This window comes from Fukomys damarensis, unplaced genomic scaffold (assembly GCF_012274545.1).
Source record: "Fukomys damarensis isolate Sample0158 unplaced genomic scaffold, DMR_v1.0_HiC HiC_scaffold_7, whole genome shotgun sequence".
NCBI classification, from domain to species: Eukaryota; Metazoa; Chordata; class Mammalia; order Rodentia; family Bathyergidae; genus Fukomys; species Fukomys damarensis.
In genome coordinates this window covers 2,197,190-2,212,220 of record NW_022900919.1, presented here as the reverse complement: position 1 = coordinate 2,212,220, position 15,031 = coordinate 2,197,190, and the positions used below count along the sequence as shown (strand labels likewise).

General features: G+C 43.8%; 1 protein-coding gene across 10 annotated transcripts in view; it reads right to left on the bottom strand.

The window, feature by feature from the left end:
* Positions 1-746: 746 nt before the first annotated feature.
* Positions 747-15,031, bottom strand: part of Oca2 (OCA2 melanosomal transmembrane protein) — a 231,444-nt gene continuing 217,159 nt past the window's right edge. For 8 of the 10 annotated variants that reach the window (XM_010612938.3, XM_010612936.3, XM_010612940.2 and 5 more), the window contains one exon: positions 747-1,211. In XM_010612938.3, the coding sequence (XP_010611240.1) occupies positions 1,195-1,211 (17 nt within the window). In that variant the 3' untranslated portion in view covers positions 747-1,194. The remainder of the gene's footprint in view (positions 1,212-15,031) is intronic. The other 2 variants (XM_010612939.1, XR_004516156.1) reach the window with 2 other exon arrangements.

Sequence of the window (15,031 nt, the reverse complement as noted above, 5' to 3'; positions counted from 1 at the left end):
AAGTAGGTCGCCGTTTCACAAACATATATTTTAATCTATAGAAAGGGCCCACCCACCTTGAGGGTCCTGGTATCAGAAATGGAGCTAGCAAGGTCACTTACTTTTTAGTTATTAGTGCCCCAAGAGCCTCAAACCTTTGAAAGTCACACGTTTTATACAACGATCATTTCTGAGCAGAGTACTCAGCAAACACTTTCATCTCAAGGTACTGCACGTAGGCAGCTGGAAACTGAAGGTTCTTCCTCTGAGGCACAGCCATGACAGTGATGGAACAGTGTAGAGAAGACCTCCACAGAAGCTCAGGCTCCCCAGCTCTCTGTTCTCATGACCTGTGCCTCCTATGGAAGGTTCTACAAAGAGTCACACCTCATAAACACGGACTGAAGCAGCAGAGTCCAACAGGGAGAACAGAGCTGAATACACCAACTGCACTTCTGTATGACCACGGAAGCGGGTTCCTCACCTTCAAAATGGAAAATTATTACTCTAGGCTGATAAATATGTGAAGTATTTTTAAAGGACACTTCTGATTGTCTGCAAGTCAAATTTCCAGACTTTCAAATAATAACATAAAAACACCAGAGAAAAATATAAATGGATAAAATGCAATTTTACATAATTATACTAATTAAATGTCAAGAAATTAATAAATTCCAAACTTTTTGTCAAGTGACACTTTATTTTTTAATGTAAAAATGTTTCCCTACAAGTGGCATACATCTTTTAAAGTCTATATTCAAGGGCATATGATTTAAATGCTGATTATTTTAACATGAAAAGTAATTACATGAAGAAAAACTGTCTATAGTCTCAGGAGAAATGACAAAGAACAAGCTATCTTGGGTGAATTTTTGTCTTTCCTACATTGAATAGCAAAAAAAAAATGTTTTTAAAATATATGTGGTTTCCAATAAAGGAATCTTGGATAATTATCTTGTATTTCCATTTTTTGTCCTCTATTGAAAAAGAATACAAAGAGGACACCATGATTTTCGAGCACCAGATCACCTCCACCCATAGCGTCCCGGGGCAAGCACCTTACTTCTTCAGAATGGTCTGGGGTAGCTTTCTGACTGACGTTGATGATGAATTAAGTTTCCCTTAGTCTTCAAATGGTGACTGTCTACTAATTCCATCCCATCACAACATGAACAACAAGAAGATAACACATCCCGACAGTGCAGGACACAATCATCATTGGGAACCCCAACCTGAAAGATAAAGAGATGGGTTATGAGGTCTGGGGCCTGGTAAGAACTATGGGATGCAGTCTTTATTATTTTACATTATTGCCAAGATATTTATATGGTCATAAACTCCACTTGTTTTTATTTTTAGAAATAAAAATTTAGTGATAGCTTAGATTGTGAAGATGGGCCCTTCTATTAGATATCTCCCATTGTGTGCAATTTATTTGAGACTCAATTTCTTTTCAAATATGTAATGGATGTTTCCAGCACTGGTAGCCTCACCAAAGTTCCTGTTCCCATCATATATCCCACTGGCAAGCTTACACATGGCAGGCTTCATGGATAACAAACCCCAAAAAGAACAGGTTCTAATAAAAGCCTGCTCTCTCCAGGCAAAGCCGAGAAAGGAGCAGCACCACCAGGCAGAGATATTTTAGATTAAAACTTCTCAACTCGAGACAAATATCACAGGGGGAAAAAATCAACTGCATTACACTCCCAGCCAAGCTAAGGCCGAGTGTAGAGCCAGAGTTTCCAGCTGCCCCAACCTGAAATGGAGAGCATAAGGGGAGAAACTGAGGTCTTCAAGGGACAACAGAATTACCCATCTGAACAACAAAGAAAGAATAGATTTCTGGTGGGAAGAACAATCCCTCAGGGACCTGGGCCATGGACAAAAGATCCAAGTGTGTCTCTACAGCCCAATGGGAGGAGAAAGAGGGGAGAGATGGAAAAGTGTTCAAACAAAAATGGAGGAGTGTGGTTAAAAGACATACGCCTGAAGACTTAATAAGAAGCTGAATAAACCCCAGAAATCTGTGACAAGGCAAAATATAATCAAATTTCTAAAAACCAAAATTAAAATGAAAACCTTGAAAGGAATGAAAAAAACTGACAATTTACCTCTAGATAAAACAACTTTCCCCTCAGAAACCATAGAGGCCAGCAGGAACTAGCACATTTCTCAGTTGCTGAAAGATAAGAGTTATCAGCCCAGATTTTTACATCCATCAAAAATAACCTTCAGGAATGAAGAAGAAATCCAGTTAATCTCCCATAAAGAAAAATTAAAAGGCAGCCAGTTTACCCTTTAAAAAAAATACTGAAATAAAAAAATAGTTGAAATAGTCTTCAACTACAAAGGAACAACTACAAATAGAACAACTAGAAAAAAACCTGCAAGAATAGAGAACTGAAACAGCATCTTCTAACATTTGGACTTCACTGATATTGAATACCCTACCCAATAACAGCAAAATGTACATTTGCTTTAGCATCCAAGAGACATTTATCAAGACAGATCCATATCCTTGCCATAAATCACAAGAGATTTAAATGAATCAAAATCATATACAATTTTTTTACTGTATGTAATTAAACTAGAAGCCAGTAACAGAAAGGTTAACAAGAATCTAGGCAATTTGAAGTTAAATAGCATACTTCTAAATATTTGTAGGTCTAAGGATTCTATCAAAGGAAGTTTTAAAAAAATATATAGAACTGAATGAAAATGAAAATACATGTCACATGAAAGGGAAATTTATAACACTGAATTTTTGTATTTGAAAAAAAGATTTCAAATCAAATCAATAGTTTATGGTACCACTTTAAGGAAATAGAAAAAGAACAGAAAAACCTAAACCAAGCAGAAAGAAGGAAATAATAAAAATAAGGGCAAAAGTCCATGAAATTAAAAATACAGAAACAGTAGACAAAATCAATGAGACAAACAAATGACTCTTTTAAAAACATCATTAAAACCTATCAACTTCTAGAAAGACTGACAAAGCAAAAAAATAGATTTAAATGATCAGTATCAATAAAACCAAGTTATCACTACACACCCTGGAAAAAAAAATCAAAAGGATAAATGAGGAATACAATTAACAACTCTACATGTATTAATTTAATGACAAGTTTAAATGCTTTATATCATCCTATATTTATTAAGAATTAAATTAGTAAGATCTTTAAATTACTCTAAGACCAGATTGTTGTGCTTGCAAGGCAGGCAGCGCACCACTGAGCTACATTCCAGCCCTAAGACCGACCCTATTGTTTCACTAATGAATTCAGTCAAGCAAGAGGAACTGACACTAATGCTAGAAAAACACTTCCAGAAAGCAGAAGGAGAGGGAGCTTCACTTTTCAACTCATTTTATGAACCCAGTATTGTCTCAATTCAAAAAATAAAATAACCTAGAAAATGGATGAATAAATACACACACACACACACACACACACACACACACACACATGCACTGTGGCTAATATTATTCTTAGAGTGGGTGACTAAATGCTTCTCGCCAGTGACTCTCATCAATCTTACTAAACTTACTAATCTTACTTTAAATCTTACTAAAGCCCTCACCACTGTAAAAAGACCAAAGACATACAAATTAAAACAGAAGAAATAAAACTATTTACAGATAACATGATAGTTTAGATAGAAAATTCCAAGAAAACTATTAAAAAGTAAAAGAAAATAAAAACCTCCCAAAGCTATTCAGTAAGTAGTGATTTCAATAAGGACCACAATATAAGATCAACATTCAGTCTTTTTCAACAGACTACCATTGGATACATGAAAGTACCAGTTATAACCACTCCAAATAAAATAAAATACTTAACCATCAACTTAAGTCCTGCACAGGTTCTGCACACTGTAAATTACAAATGGTAACTGGAGAAGACCCAGATACATGCAAGGACAAAATACGCCCAAATGGAACACTCCACACAGTAAAATACGAGTTTGCTTCAAATTAATTAAAATTTAATGGAATTCTTACCAAAATCAGAGCTAGATTTTTTTTTTTTTACATAGGCAAGCTTATTCTAAAATTAATATGGAAGGGCATAAGATCTAGAATGGCAAAAATAATCTTGACAAAGAATTAATTAAATGGGAGGCCTATTCTACCCAACATGAAAGCCTACACAGAACCCATAACCAAGGCACCATGGCACAGAAGGTGGGGGGGCAGAACAAAGAATCCAGAAACATAGGCAAGCTTTCTAAAATTAATATGGAAGGGCATAAGATCTAGAATGGCAAAAATAATCTTGACAAAGAATTAATTAAATGGGAGGCCTATTCTACCCAACATGAAAGCCTACACAGAACCCATAACCAAGGCACCATGGCACAGAAGGTGGGGGGGCAGAACAAAGAATCCAGAAACAGACCCACAGAGGTCTGCCCAGCTGATCTTTGACAGAGGTGCAAATGAGGGCACATTTTAAAGAAACGCTTCTCAAGCAATTAGATATCCAAAGGCCAGAAAATGAATCTCCACCTGCATTTTACCCTTCACACAAAATTTAGCTTGTAATGGATCATAGATTTAAATTCAAAATGAAGCTGGTTTTTTTTTGGTACCGGGGATTGAACTCAGGTCCTTGCGCTTGCAAGGCCGGCTACCAAACTGCTGAGCTAAATCCCTGGCCCCTTAAATTCAAAATGTAAAACACTTAAATGAAACACTTGGAAGAAATTATAAGATTTAGTCTTTGGAGCCTATAGTTCAATGAAACACCATAAACAAAAAGAAAATGGATAAAAATCAACATCAAAACAAAAATCTTAAAACAAATTTTAGCACAATGAAGACCTTGTCGAGAGGCAATAAAGACAAGCTACTGACTGGGAAAATACGGAAAAACCATGCACCTGATGAGGACTATTATCTACAATTCATAAAGAGCTCTCAGAACTCTACAGCACACAAGCAAAATGATCTGATTAGAAAATGAACGAAAGACACGACACACCTTCCACTGAAGAGGCTGCTCAGCATCACTACCCTTGAGGAACTGCACAGACTCAGGGCTGCTGTCCAGCCCTGAGAGGCTGGGTCTGGGGCTGCTGGAGGTGGGGCGTGCACTGGCCCCTCACTGCAGGCACAGGGCTGTGAGGCAGGCACCATGGGGAGTAGGTGCTGCTGGGCAGAGAGGAGACCACTCTAGCAGGAGATGAGGCTGAAAGGCAGGGCTGCTGTGGGGAGGCTGTGGACCCTTTGTGTCCCTTCAACAAGGCAGAGTCTCGGACAGGGTGTCTTTGGCGACTAGGGCAACATTTAAACCCACTGAGCTTCAGGAAACCCTGTCCAGCCCAGACCGATGCCAGCCCTGCCCGCGGTCTCTTCCTCAATGGCCAGAGTGTAAACTCCAGCACCCCCAGGGACAGAGACCAAAGGGGAGGCAGGAGTTGGGGGTTTGCTGTCAAATGCCAATGGTAGTATTTTAGATCCCGTTTCTTCATCTGCTGCATGATCTGTGATTTGCCACCAAAGAATCAACTCACATTCAGAGACACTCGCACATGGGAAGAGCTCCAGACTCACAGGGAAGCTCGGTCGGCGTCCACGTGTCATGGATGTAAAATGTGCCTTTCCAGTCCCAGGAGGATTCCCTTAGGTAACTGGCCCTCTTTCATAGACCACGAACCACCAAATGCAGCTCCCAGGCCGTGTGGCCCGTGGCCCATTCTTGTAGCTAACGCTGCCGGGGACCACTGCCAGCCCACGGTGCTCCCGGCCTGGCTGCTCCAAGAGCACAGCAGTCTGCCGAAGACCCTGAGGTCCCCAGAGCCTGGACCGGTCACCGTCCCCTCTACAGACATAGCAGCTCAGCGAGTGCCAGGAGGAGAGGCACTTGCGGTTCTCGCCCTCACCCCTGCAGAGGGTGTGACCCGGCGAACCACCTCCAAATGTTACATTTTCAATGCGCCACATTTCTGAAGAGGGCAAAAGGGAAATGGATGAGATTAAATTTAATCGTCTCTTTTATTAAATACAACAGATCCACTATATTATCTTGCCCCATAATCAACATGAAACTTTAGTGGGATACTTTACATTCTTTTTAAATTGCTTAACCTTTGAAATCCAGCATGGAGCCTCTGCTCACTGCGCACCTCGTCTGGACTTTCTGCAACGCAGGGCTCCGCAGCCCCAGTGGCTGGGGGAGGCCAACCGGCTGCACCCGGGAGCACAGCTGCAGGAGGGCTGCTCCTCCGCCCAAAGCCTTTCCCCGGGCAGAGCAGCAACTTCGCAGTGCTGCAGGGAGGACGGAGCTTCTTCTCTGGAGTGCAACTCGTGCAGACTCGCCCGGGCGCATCTCTGCCTGCGAGGAAGCTCACTGGGTGGTTTACCGTGTGCAGTTTGGGAATCACAAAAAGAAATTCTCTAGCATTAGTCGGATAGAGTCAAGAAACCCCCCGGAGCTATGTACTGGCCAGGCGAGGGCAGCTGTGTCGGCAGAGGCCGCCCCCTGACCGCAGGCATGAGGGCCAGGCCTGGTGCAACAGCTTCCAGGGGCCTGGGAAGGCGGCCGGATGCTCCTCCATGGCCCAGGGGGTCCCCGGCTTCCTCTCAGGGGAGTGAGGCAGCTTGACTGGTGTTTCAGTGCTTCCTTCGCTGCCCAGCCAGGAGCCAGCTGGAAGGAGATTTATTTGAAGAGAAGTAACGACTTCCCGTCCCCAACAGCAGGACTCCAAACACACAGGACACCGACACTCCGAGTTCACCTGGAGTCTTCCATTTCCCAGCACATCCATTTGTCTTTCCCGAGGCTCTCAGAAAGCCAGTACCTCCCGCAAAGGCCGTAGGAAAAGCGAATCTGCTAACACCCGCCTTCGCATTATGCCATCGGTCCCTTCTGCGGCGCCTTTTGATCCATTCAGGCCCCAGCGGCACACAGTCTTACGGAAGACGGAAACACTTGAATGTCAAAGCCGAAGTCAAGACGCAAAAGATCAGAAGGCACCCAGACATACCTTGCACTGCACGTACTTGAAGTTAAAAATATACCTGAGCTGACACTCACGGCTCTGCGGGGCCCAGGCTCCCAGGCTGCTGGAGAGGCGCTGCCCTGACCATACTGAAGTATTGTAACAGCTCAGCACGCCAGCCAGAGCCTGGCCTTCCAACAGGAAAAGCTGATGTCGTCTCTTACTTGAGCTTTAGACTAAAACCATTCTTCCTACTTATTTTTCCTTTCCAAAAGGCTATGTTACGATGCACCATAACTGTAGATCTCAGCCAAAAGGACGTATCTCACTGTTGCCTTTCTGCAAAGGTTGTGCCCGCTTCTTTTCTTCTCTGTTTTGGTTTCTGTGTGGCTCTCTTTTGTTTCTTGGTGTGCTAGACACTGAACCCAGGGTCTCACCTGTGCTGGTGAAATTTCTTCTCTGTTTTGGTTTCTTCTCTGTTTGTGGCTCTCTTTTGTTTCTTGGTGTGCTAGACACTGAACCCAGGGTCTCACCTGTGCTGGTGAGAGCTCCATCACCTTAATTCCTCCAATGCCCGTTTGCAAGCAGAGGCAGAAGGAGCCTCAGCTCCTGCAGGTGCACGGAGGCCGGTCACGGGTGACACAGGCTGTCCTTTCCACGGCCAGCGGATCCCCGGATATCTGCACTCCCCTACCTCGCGGCCTGCTGCTGGGCTCCTCTGGACTAACACGAGAGCCACACTCACATTCTCACACCTGAAAGGCCTCAGACCTCACTTCCTAAGGCTTCCTGGTGACGACTACCTAATCCTCTTCACGAGGACCAACTGGAGAAGCCCCCTGCCTCCTGGATACACAGCCGATCATTATGCCTCCCTGGCAAGGAGGACGGGGAATCCGGGTGGGCAGGAGATGAGAACAGCCTGCAGTGCACAGAAGACAGAGGGCACAGCCTGGTGTGGAGGGAGCTCCACAGACTGCTGTGAGGACACTGAGGCAGCAGTGTGGACAGGTGAGGAGGGACCCAGGAGGATGACAGAAACAGTCACAGCATCATGGCAAGGAACAGTGCATCACAGTTGAAGAGGCAACGCCTGGAAAGGAAAAGGCACCGAGGGGTGAAATTCGAGTTCTTGTTTTGTTCTACAGGAAGAGATTCTACTTGTGTGGTCTCATTTTCACACATTCAGCCTCATGAAATGATCTATCATGTTTTAGCCAACAAAAGAGAAAGAAACCAGGAATATCAGCTGTATTGGTTTCTCTCTCTCTGAGAAAACCTCATACTCGGGCTGTGTCCCCTTGGCCTTCTCCCTCTCTGAGTGCCGCCTCCGTGCTTGGTCTCCTGGCCAGTCCTGGTGTTTCCCAGCCCCCGTCTGGGCCTTCACCGGTGGGGTACCCCTCCAAGCGTGATGGAGTCCCCCAGCCCCGCAGACACTTGCATCGGGAAGGAGGCACCTTACAAAGCTCTTTTCAGTGCCTCTCCTAAAAGTTCTAGAGCCTTCTCCCATGTTCCCATCTTCATTCGGAGTGCGACCTACATTCACTACATTTTTTGAGGAATTCTGTATTTATCCAAGTTGAACAATTTCCATCATTTCTACTTGGCAAGCTTTTTTGCCTCACCCTCCTTTCTTCCGTCATAGGTTGAAACCATCAGGATTGCATCTCCTTGGACCTCCTCTAAGAACGTTTCCACTGGCACATTCTCCTCTCTACTGCCACCCCTCTGTTTTGACGGGCATTTTCTACTACCGCTGGTAAACGCCATCCCACCACCCGACCTTCGTAATCACAGAAAGCCAACCTTCTCCCCATTCTAGCCTGGAATCGCTCACGCCCTAACGTTACAGACACTATGGTGAGGTAATATACGGATGTTGGAAAGAGAGAAACGGCACTTGGTCCCTGCCTGCAAGAAGCTCACGGTGAAAAAGACAGATATAAAAACAAATCTCCAGTCTGCTCGTGAGTGCCACATGGGTGTTATGAAGGGGAGCCCAGTAGCAGCCATTCCTCAACTACAATGTCCAGTCGGTGGCCTGGGTGCTGAGCAGGGCAGAGAAACTGATTAGGAGAATTCCTGTGAGACTGGTGCTCAACACGAACAGGCACTTGACCATCAAAGGAAGGAAGAAAGGGCATGGCGAGTGCAAAGAGAATATTCATTTATTCCACTATTTTCTAAGATTTTAATGATCTGTATTTTATGTAAAAATATCCATCTTATAAAAATTCTTACTTTTATCATCACATATGTAATACAGGTATTCTAATATAACTTTCTTTACCTTCACTGCTATATTCCACACTTTTTAATGCCTAATTTTCTTAATTTTTGCTTTTATTGATATAAAAGCTTTATACCATCAATAATGACTATCCCCCAAATACTACTTCCTGGTTTACCAGTTCTACCATTTTTAATTTTCCAAGTCAGTGAGCTTGGCTTTATGTTGTTTGGCTGCTTCCACCTTCTTTCCTGGTATTTTATGCATGTATGGATATTCTTCAATTTGCAGTGGGGTAACAGCCCAATAACCTCACAGTAATTTGAAAACATACTGGAAATGCACTGAATACATCTAGACTCCCTAGACAACTGTCTTAGTAAGTTTCTTGTTGCTGGGACAAAATATCCAATACCCACAAGTAACAGGAGGAAAACTTTATCTTTGTTCATAGTTTGTAGAGGTTTCAGTCTATACTCAGCTGGCTCCAAGGCAGGGGAGCATGGCAGAGGAGAGACAGCCCATAGCAAACTAGCAGAAAGGAGGGAGCCACCCACACCTAGAGTGGGGCTTTCCACTTTACCCATAGTCATACTGCATCAGTCAGTGGACTGACCCAGGTATCACACATCCATAATCCAGCCGCTTCCCAAAGCCCTACCCATGAGTGTGTGAAGTTTGGGAGGGCATCTTCTGTAGACATAAGACATCACACCAGCCGGCCACACAGAAGACTGTATTACCAATTGTTTTCCTCATGATCTCATGACTGACTGGAAGCTGTAGCTCAAAGCCACTGCCCAGCATCATGAGAAAGGACCTGACTGCATATGGCTAGCCTAGGAAAAGATCAAAATTCAAAACTCTCGGTAGTTTCTACTGAATGCATATCAATTTTGCTAGTATGGTTAAGTCAGAAACCATCTGTATTGTTTTTCCTCAATACCTAAGGCTACACTTTTTTCCTAAGCAGCTTCAAGGATGGTGGGAAGGTTTACACTGAGGCACTGTTCCTTAGAGCAATAAGCTGGCTGTAGGCCACAGAGGGCAGGCAGGGAAGAGTCTTGGAGGGTGAGTCCATTCTGCTGTGTCCTGAACAAGTAGCCAACCTCTCTGAGCCTCACTTTCCTGCAAAATAGTTTTGTTTTTTTTTTTCGGTATGAAATTAAATAGTAAAATGTGTAGCTTTATATTTACAAATGTTCTTGAATCACTGTTTATGTCATTACTACATAAATTCTATTAAATAATGTTAGTATTAATGGTATTATTTCTACTAACAATAATACTTCTATTGAAGTAGGTAAAATTTTCCTCAAACCCAGATCTCACATATGCTAGCAAATGCTCTATCACTGAGCTACACCCCTAGCCCTTTCTTTTCATTTTTAACTCACAATTACTATATTGTGCTCAAAGACTGGCCTGAAAAGACCATTTTTAAGCATTGGAGTTGTCTTCCTGGCTCAGTACACGAAGAATTTTTGTAGGTGTTTCATGGATTCTTGTAAAGAAGACACATCCTTCACAGAAAGTGAAGAGGGCTACATCTCTAATTGCTCAGTTTCTAGAGGTTGTGCCACGTTAAAGTCTTCCATTATAATGAAGCTTATGTTAGTTTCCTTCCAGTTTCTAACTACATTTAATTTTTATATCTTGGGGCCATATTTTTGAAAATTACGACTATCATGTTGGCTGTCTTACTGAATTTTAATATGAACGCTTACTGGAGACAGAGATGTTGTAACACATGTGAAGGCCCGTGTTCTCCTGCTCTATAAGGCCCTGCTGTGCCCTGTCTCCGCATCACCCATGGGCACCCGCGTGGCCTGCACTCCTGGCATGGATGAGCACGGGAGGCTCCAGCACGGAGCTCCACACTAGTCTGTCCAGTCTCCACATCTCCATCTCCATGATAACAGTTCTTCTCAACAGAGATGCAGCCGCTGAAGCACGTGTGAGAACAATTATATTTCTTAGCTCTTCTGGGCAGAATTATTTCAGAATTCAGTGAAGTCACCCCAGAATGTGACTGTACTTGGGGACAGGGTCTTTAAAGGGGTGACAGCCTTCATGAGATCTTTGTGGTGGGACCCTAATCCCACGTGCAGGAACCTTACAATGGGAAACTTGGGCACACAGAGGGAAGGTCACGTGAGAAGGTGGTTTCTCTGCATCCTCAGCTCCTCTGTTAGACAGATGCCATCATCTGTTAAACACTAGACTAGGTCTTCAGTGTTTAACCTCACCCCTTCTCTGCTTTTTCTCTGTGTCCTCCCTTGTTGACCTATAAAGCAGGTGATGCTGAATGTCTCCTTCCTGCAGGTGGATCCCCAAGAGGTCCATGGTTATACCAAGCACACCCTGGCTGGGTGTCCCCCTGCTGTCAGGACCTTGGAAATCAGCCTGTCCACAGCAGGCACCTCAGGCTGCCAGGACAATGTGCCACAGGCCGGGCCAGGGTTAAAGTATGGCTTAAGCATCGGAAATGTATCCTCTCTCAGATCCAAGGCTGAGAGCCTAAAAGGAAGGTGCCCACGGTTGGCTTCCCCGTGGCCTCCCTCCTTCCTCCTGTGTTCATAGGGTCATTCCCTTGGGTGTGTCTCTGTCCTCATCTCTTCTTACAGGGACACCAGTAAGATTGGACTGGGTCCCACATTTATGGCCTTATTTTAACTAAATATCTCTCTAAAGACCCCATGTCCAAGTATGTGCACATTCTGAGATGCCAGGGTTTCACACCTCAACATGAATTCTGAGGCAGACACAGTTAGTCTGCAGCATGATCCAGTACCACATTCCTCACATTCGCACTGGAGATGTGGGGCGACTTCCCAGCTTTACTTCCTTGCCTGACTCTTGTTCCAGCATTTTAATTCTTAAAGTCATAATTTGCTTCTTAGCCTTTTAGCCTTATCAGTCACGAAGCCCTGAAATTCTGTTACTATAAATATTTCATATTTTTTCCATTTTAAATAACTTTCCCTGCTCTAACTGTGGTTCTGGTCCATACTGCTGCTCAGACAGGCAGTGGAATTAAACTTAATGGTGCTTTCAATGAACCACAGGGCACACAGAACACTTGAACATCGGGAGCTCATCCAAGTAGTCAAGCTTGAAACCCTGGCCTCAATGCTAGGAGAGCCTGCAAGCCCTGAACTGGCCCAGGGCTTCCTCACTTTTCCTGGTGGCTCAGGGGTCAGGAACCCCCCGAGGTGGATCGCTGTACTAGTTCTGCCCTGAGCGGACCACTGGAGCTGCTTGTTCCATAAGGACCTGGCCCATGTTCCTAAAGCCGTGACCCCAACCTGCCAGCATGTGGGTGCAGCTCTGGTGCTGACTGCCATGCTGAGTTCTCACTGCTGTCTCCTTGGATTCCCTGTACAGGAAGAGGCTGATCTGCACTCACTGGGAAAGACTCAGGATCCTCTCCACACTTTCTCCAAGAGAAAGAGCCCAGCACCAGGAAGGCAGACAAGCTCTCTGTAACAAACCCACGACGGACCACATTTTAAGTTCTTTTCAAGCCCATTACGCTGTCAGTGTGGAATATCATATTTCAGGAAGGAAGCTAAGCTAGTTCAGATTCAGATATTCTTCTTTAAAAGTTCAGCCATGCCATGATTACGGCACTGGGGCTAATAACTTCATCGGCGATCCGGAAACACATGGGACTCCTCCCCTCTTCTGTTTCAAATCAGGTTAGACCCCCTTCATGTTTCTTCTCACAGAAATTCAGCTGATTTAGAAACATGCTTGAGGACCTGAGCAGAGCAAAGGGAACAGTCGCTGAAGACCAACTCAAAGGGCTGCACATGTGCAAAGTACAGCGGGACTTTCTAGAGTTTAGAACTTTCTAAGGCTTCTTCTGCTTTTGTCTTTTCTCTTAAATGCTAACAAGGAGGTTTCTACCTCTACTGCCTTAAACAAAATACCAGTTTGTATTACTGGGATAAAAGTGAGGGATAGTTTTCCAAGTGGTTAGATGGAGCTCCAGGGATTCCAGCTTTGTCTCTAAGGAGTCCTAGTGGGCCAAGGGCATGGAGAGTTCCAAGAAAAAAGAAACGAGGGCTGGAGGGGTTAGCTCAGTGGTTCTGCTGCCACGCTCACAAGCACAAGGACCCGAGTTCGGTCCCCAGTACCCAAAAGAAACACAGAAAAGAAAAGAAACAAAAAGGGACCCATGCTGCTTCACCATAGACATCTGGTAGTGCATTCAAGTCTCACAAAGGACATCTTGGGGGCTTAGTAGGTCTACATCCTTCTGCATGGGACACACTTGAAGGGCCCTAGATCCACTCATTTCTCTCTTTCTCTCCATAGGCCCCCCAGTGCACCATGGGAAACACTCTGCAGAACCCAGACACCCCGCCATTACGCTGTGTACTTAAAAATTGGGGAGAGGGCAGGGACAAGGGGAAAAAATGAGTACCAAGACCTGTCATGTAAAGGTACAAGATCCCAATGATGAATGTAACTGTACTGTATACCTAAAATGTACCAATAAACTCAATAAAAGAAAAAAACTTGGGAACAATTTTACCCTGACAGTATGCAAAAGGAACAACTTATCTTCTATTGCAGTACTGTTTGGATCCAGTATAAACTAGGAAATGCTGAGAAACAGGTAAAGAGTGACAGTCTACATTACAATACTATACTTAGATCTTTTTTGTAAAAGGTAAGGAAAGTGGTGTGAAATCCCATATGTTAGGCTTTTATGGCTCTTTATCTTTGGATAAAGAAATATGGTACTTAAAGAGGCCTCCAAAGAACAAGAAGTTGATATCATTGATGATCCTGTTCTCGGCTACCCACCTGTCTCTCGGAGAGATATGGACCTCTTCCACTTGTTTAATGAAAACAACCACACTACATGGTCTCCTCAACCTCTTCCTTATAATCCTCAGGCCAGCAAATCAGTCCCTTTCTCATCAAGTGACTCAGAAACGCCAGAGTAGTGCCCCAGAGAGACCTGGTATTCTCCAGCCCCTTCCTCATGCTCCTCAGACAGCTTTCAGCCCTGAAGGACAAACTTGGTGGGGAGTTTCTTACTCTTCTACTTCACAGCTCATCTTGCCCCTCAGAGAGGTCCCAGGGTAGAGGGAAATATGAGTCCAGGTTCCTTTTTCAGTGTCAGATACACAACAACACAAACAACTAGGTTGATTTTTTAAAGATCCTGGTGGGCTTGCAGGTGTGTTTTAGACATTGACCCTTGCTTTGGACCTATCATAGTAAGATGTCCAATTTATCTGGGCCATTTGTTATACCGCAGATGAAAAACAAAGAGGTTAAAAGATACATAGATGAACAGTATGCTGCAGCAAGGGAAAGAAACCACCCTGGAAATGTTGTTGTCCCTCCAAGAGAACCAAGCTTGGGCCATAATTCCAGCAGTGGACTAGAAATGAGGTCTAACATAACTGTCTTGTCAGAAGAAAAAGGTGAATTAAGAAAGCTTAATTAACCAAGATATATTATGTAAAAGTACAAGATCCCAACGATGAATGTAACTGTATTATATACCTAAATGTACCAATAAACTTAATGGGGAAAAAAGAAACCTTAATTATGAAAGGATGAGACAAAATACACAGGGCAGAGAGGAAAATCCAGCTATGTTTCATAGCCAATTAGTAGCAGCTTTTCATAAATATACAAATCTCGATCTGTCTTCCAAGGATGAACAGGTACTAATGGGACATTTCATTAGTCAATTAGCCCCAGATATTCAGCACAAATTACAAAATTTCCAGTGGGCCCTTAGACCCTTATGACCCAAGTGCTGGACATGGCCTTTTCTGTTTTCAACAACTGGAATCCAGATGAGGAAAAAGGAGAAGGGCTAAGACAAAAAAAAAAAAAAAAAAAAAC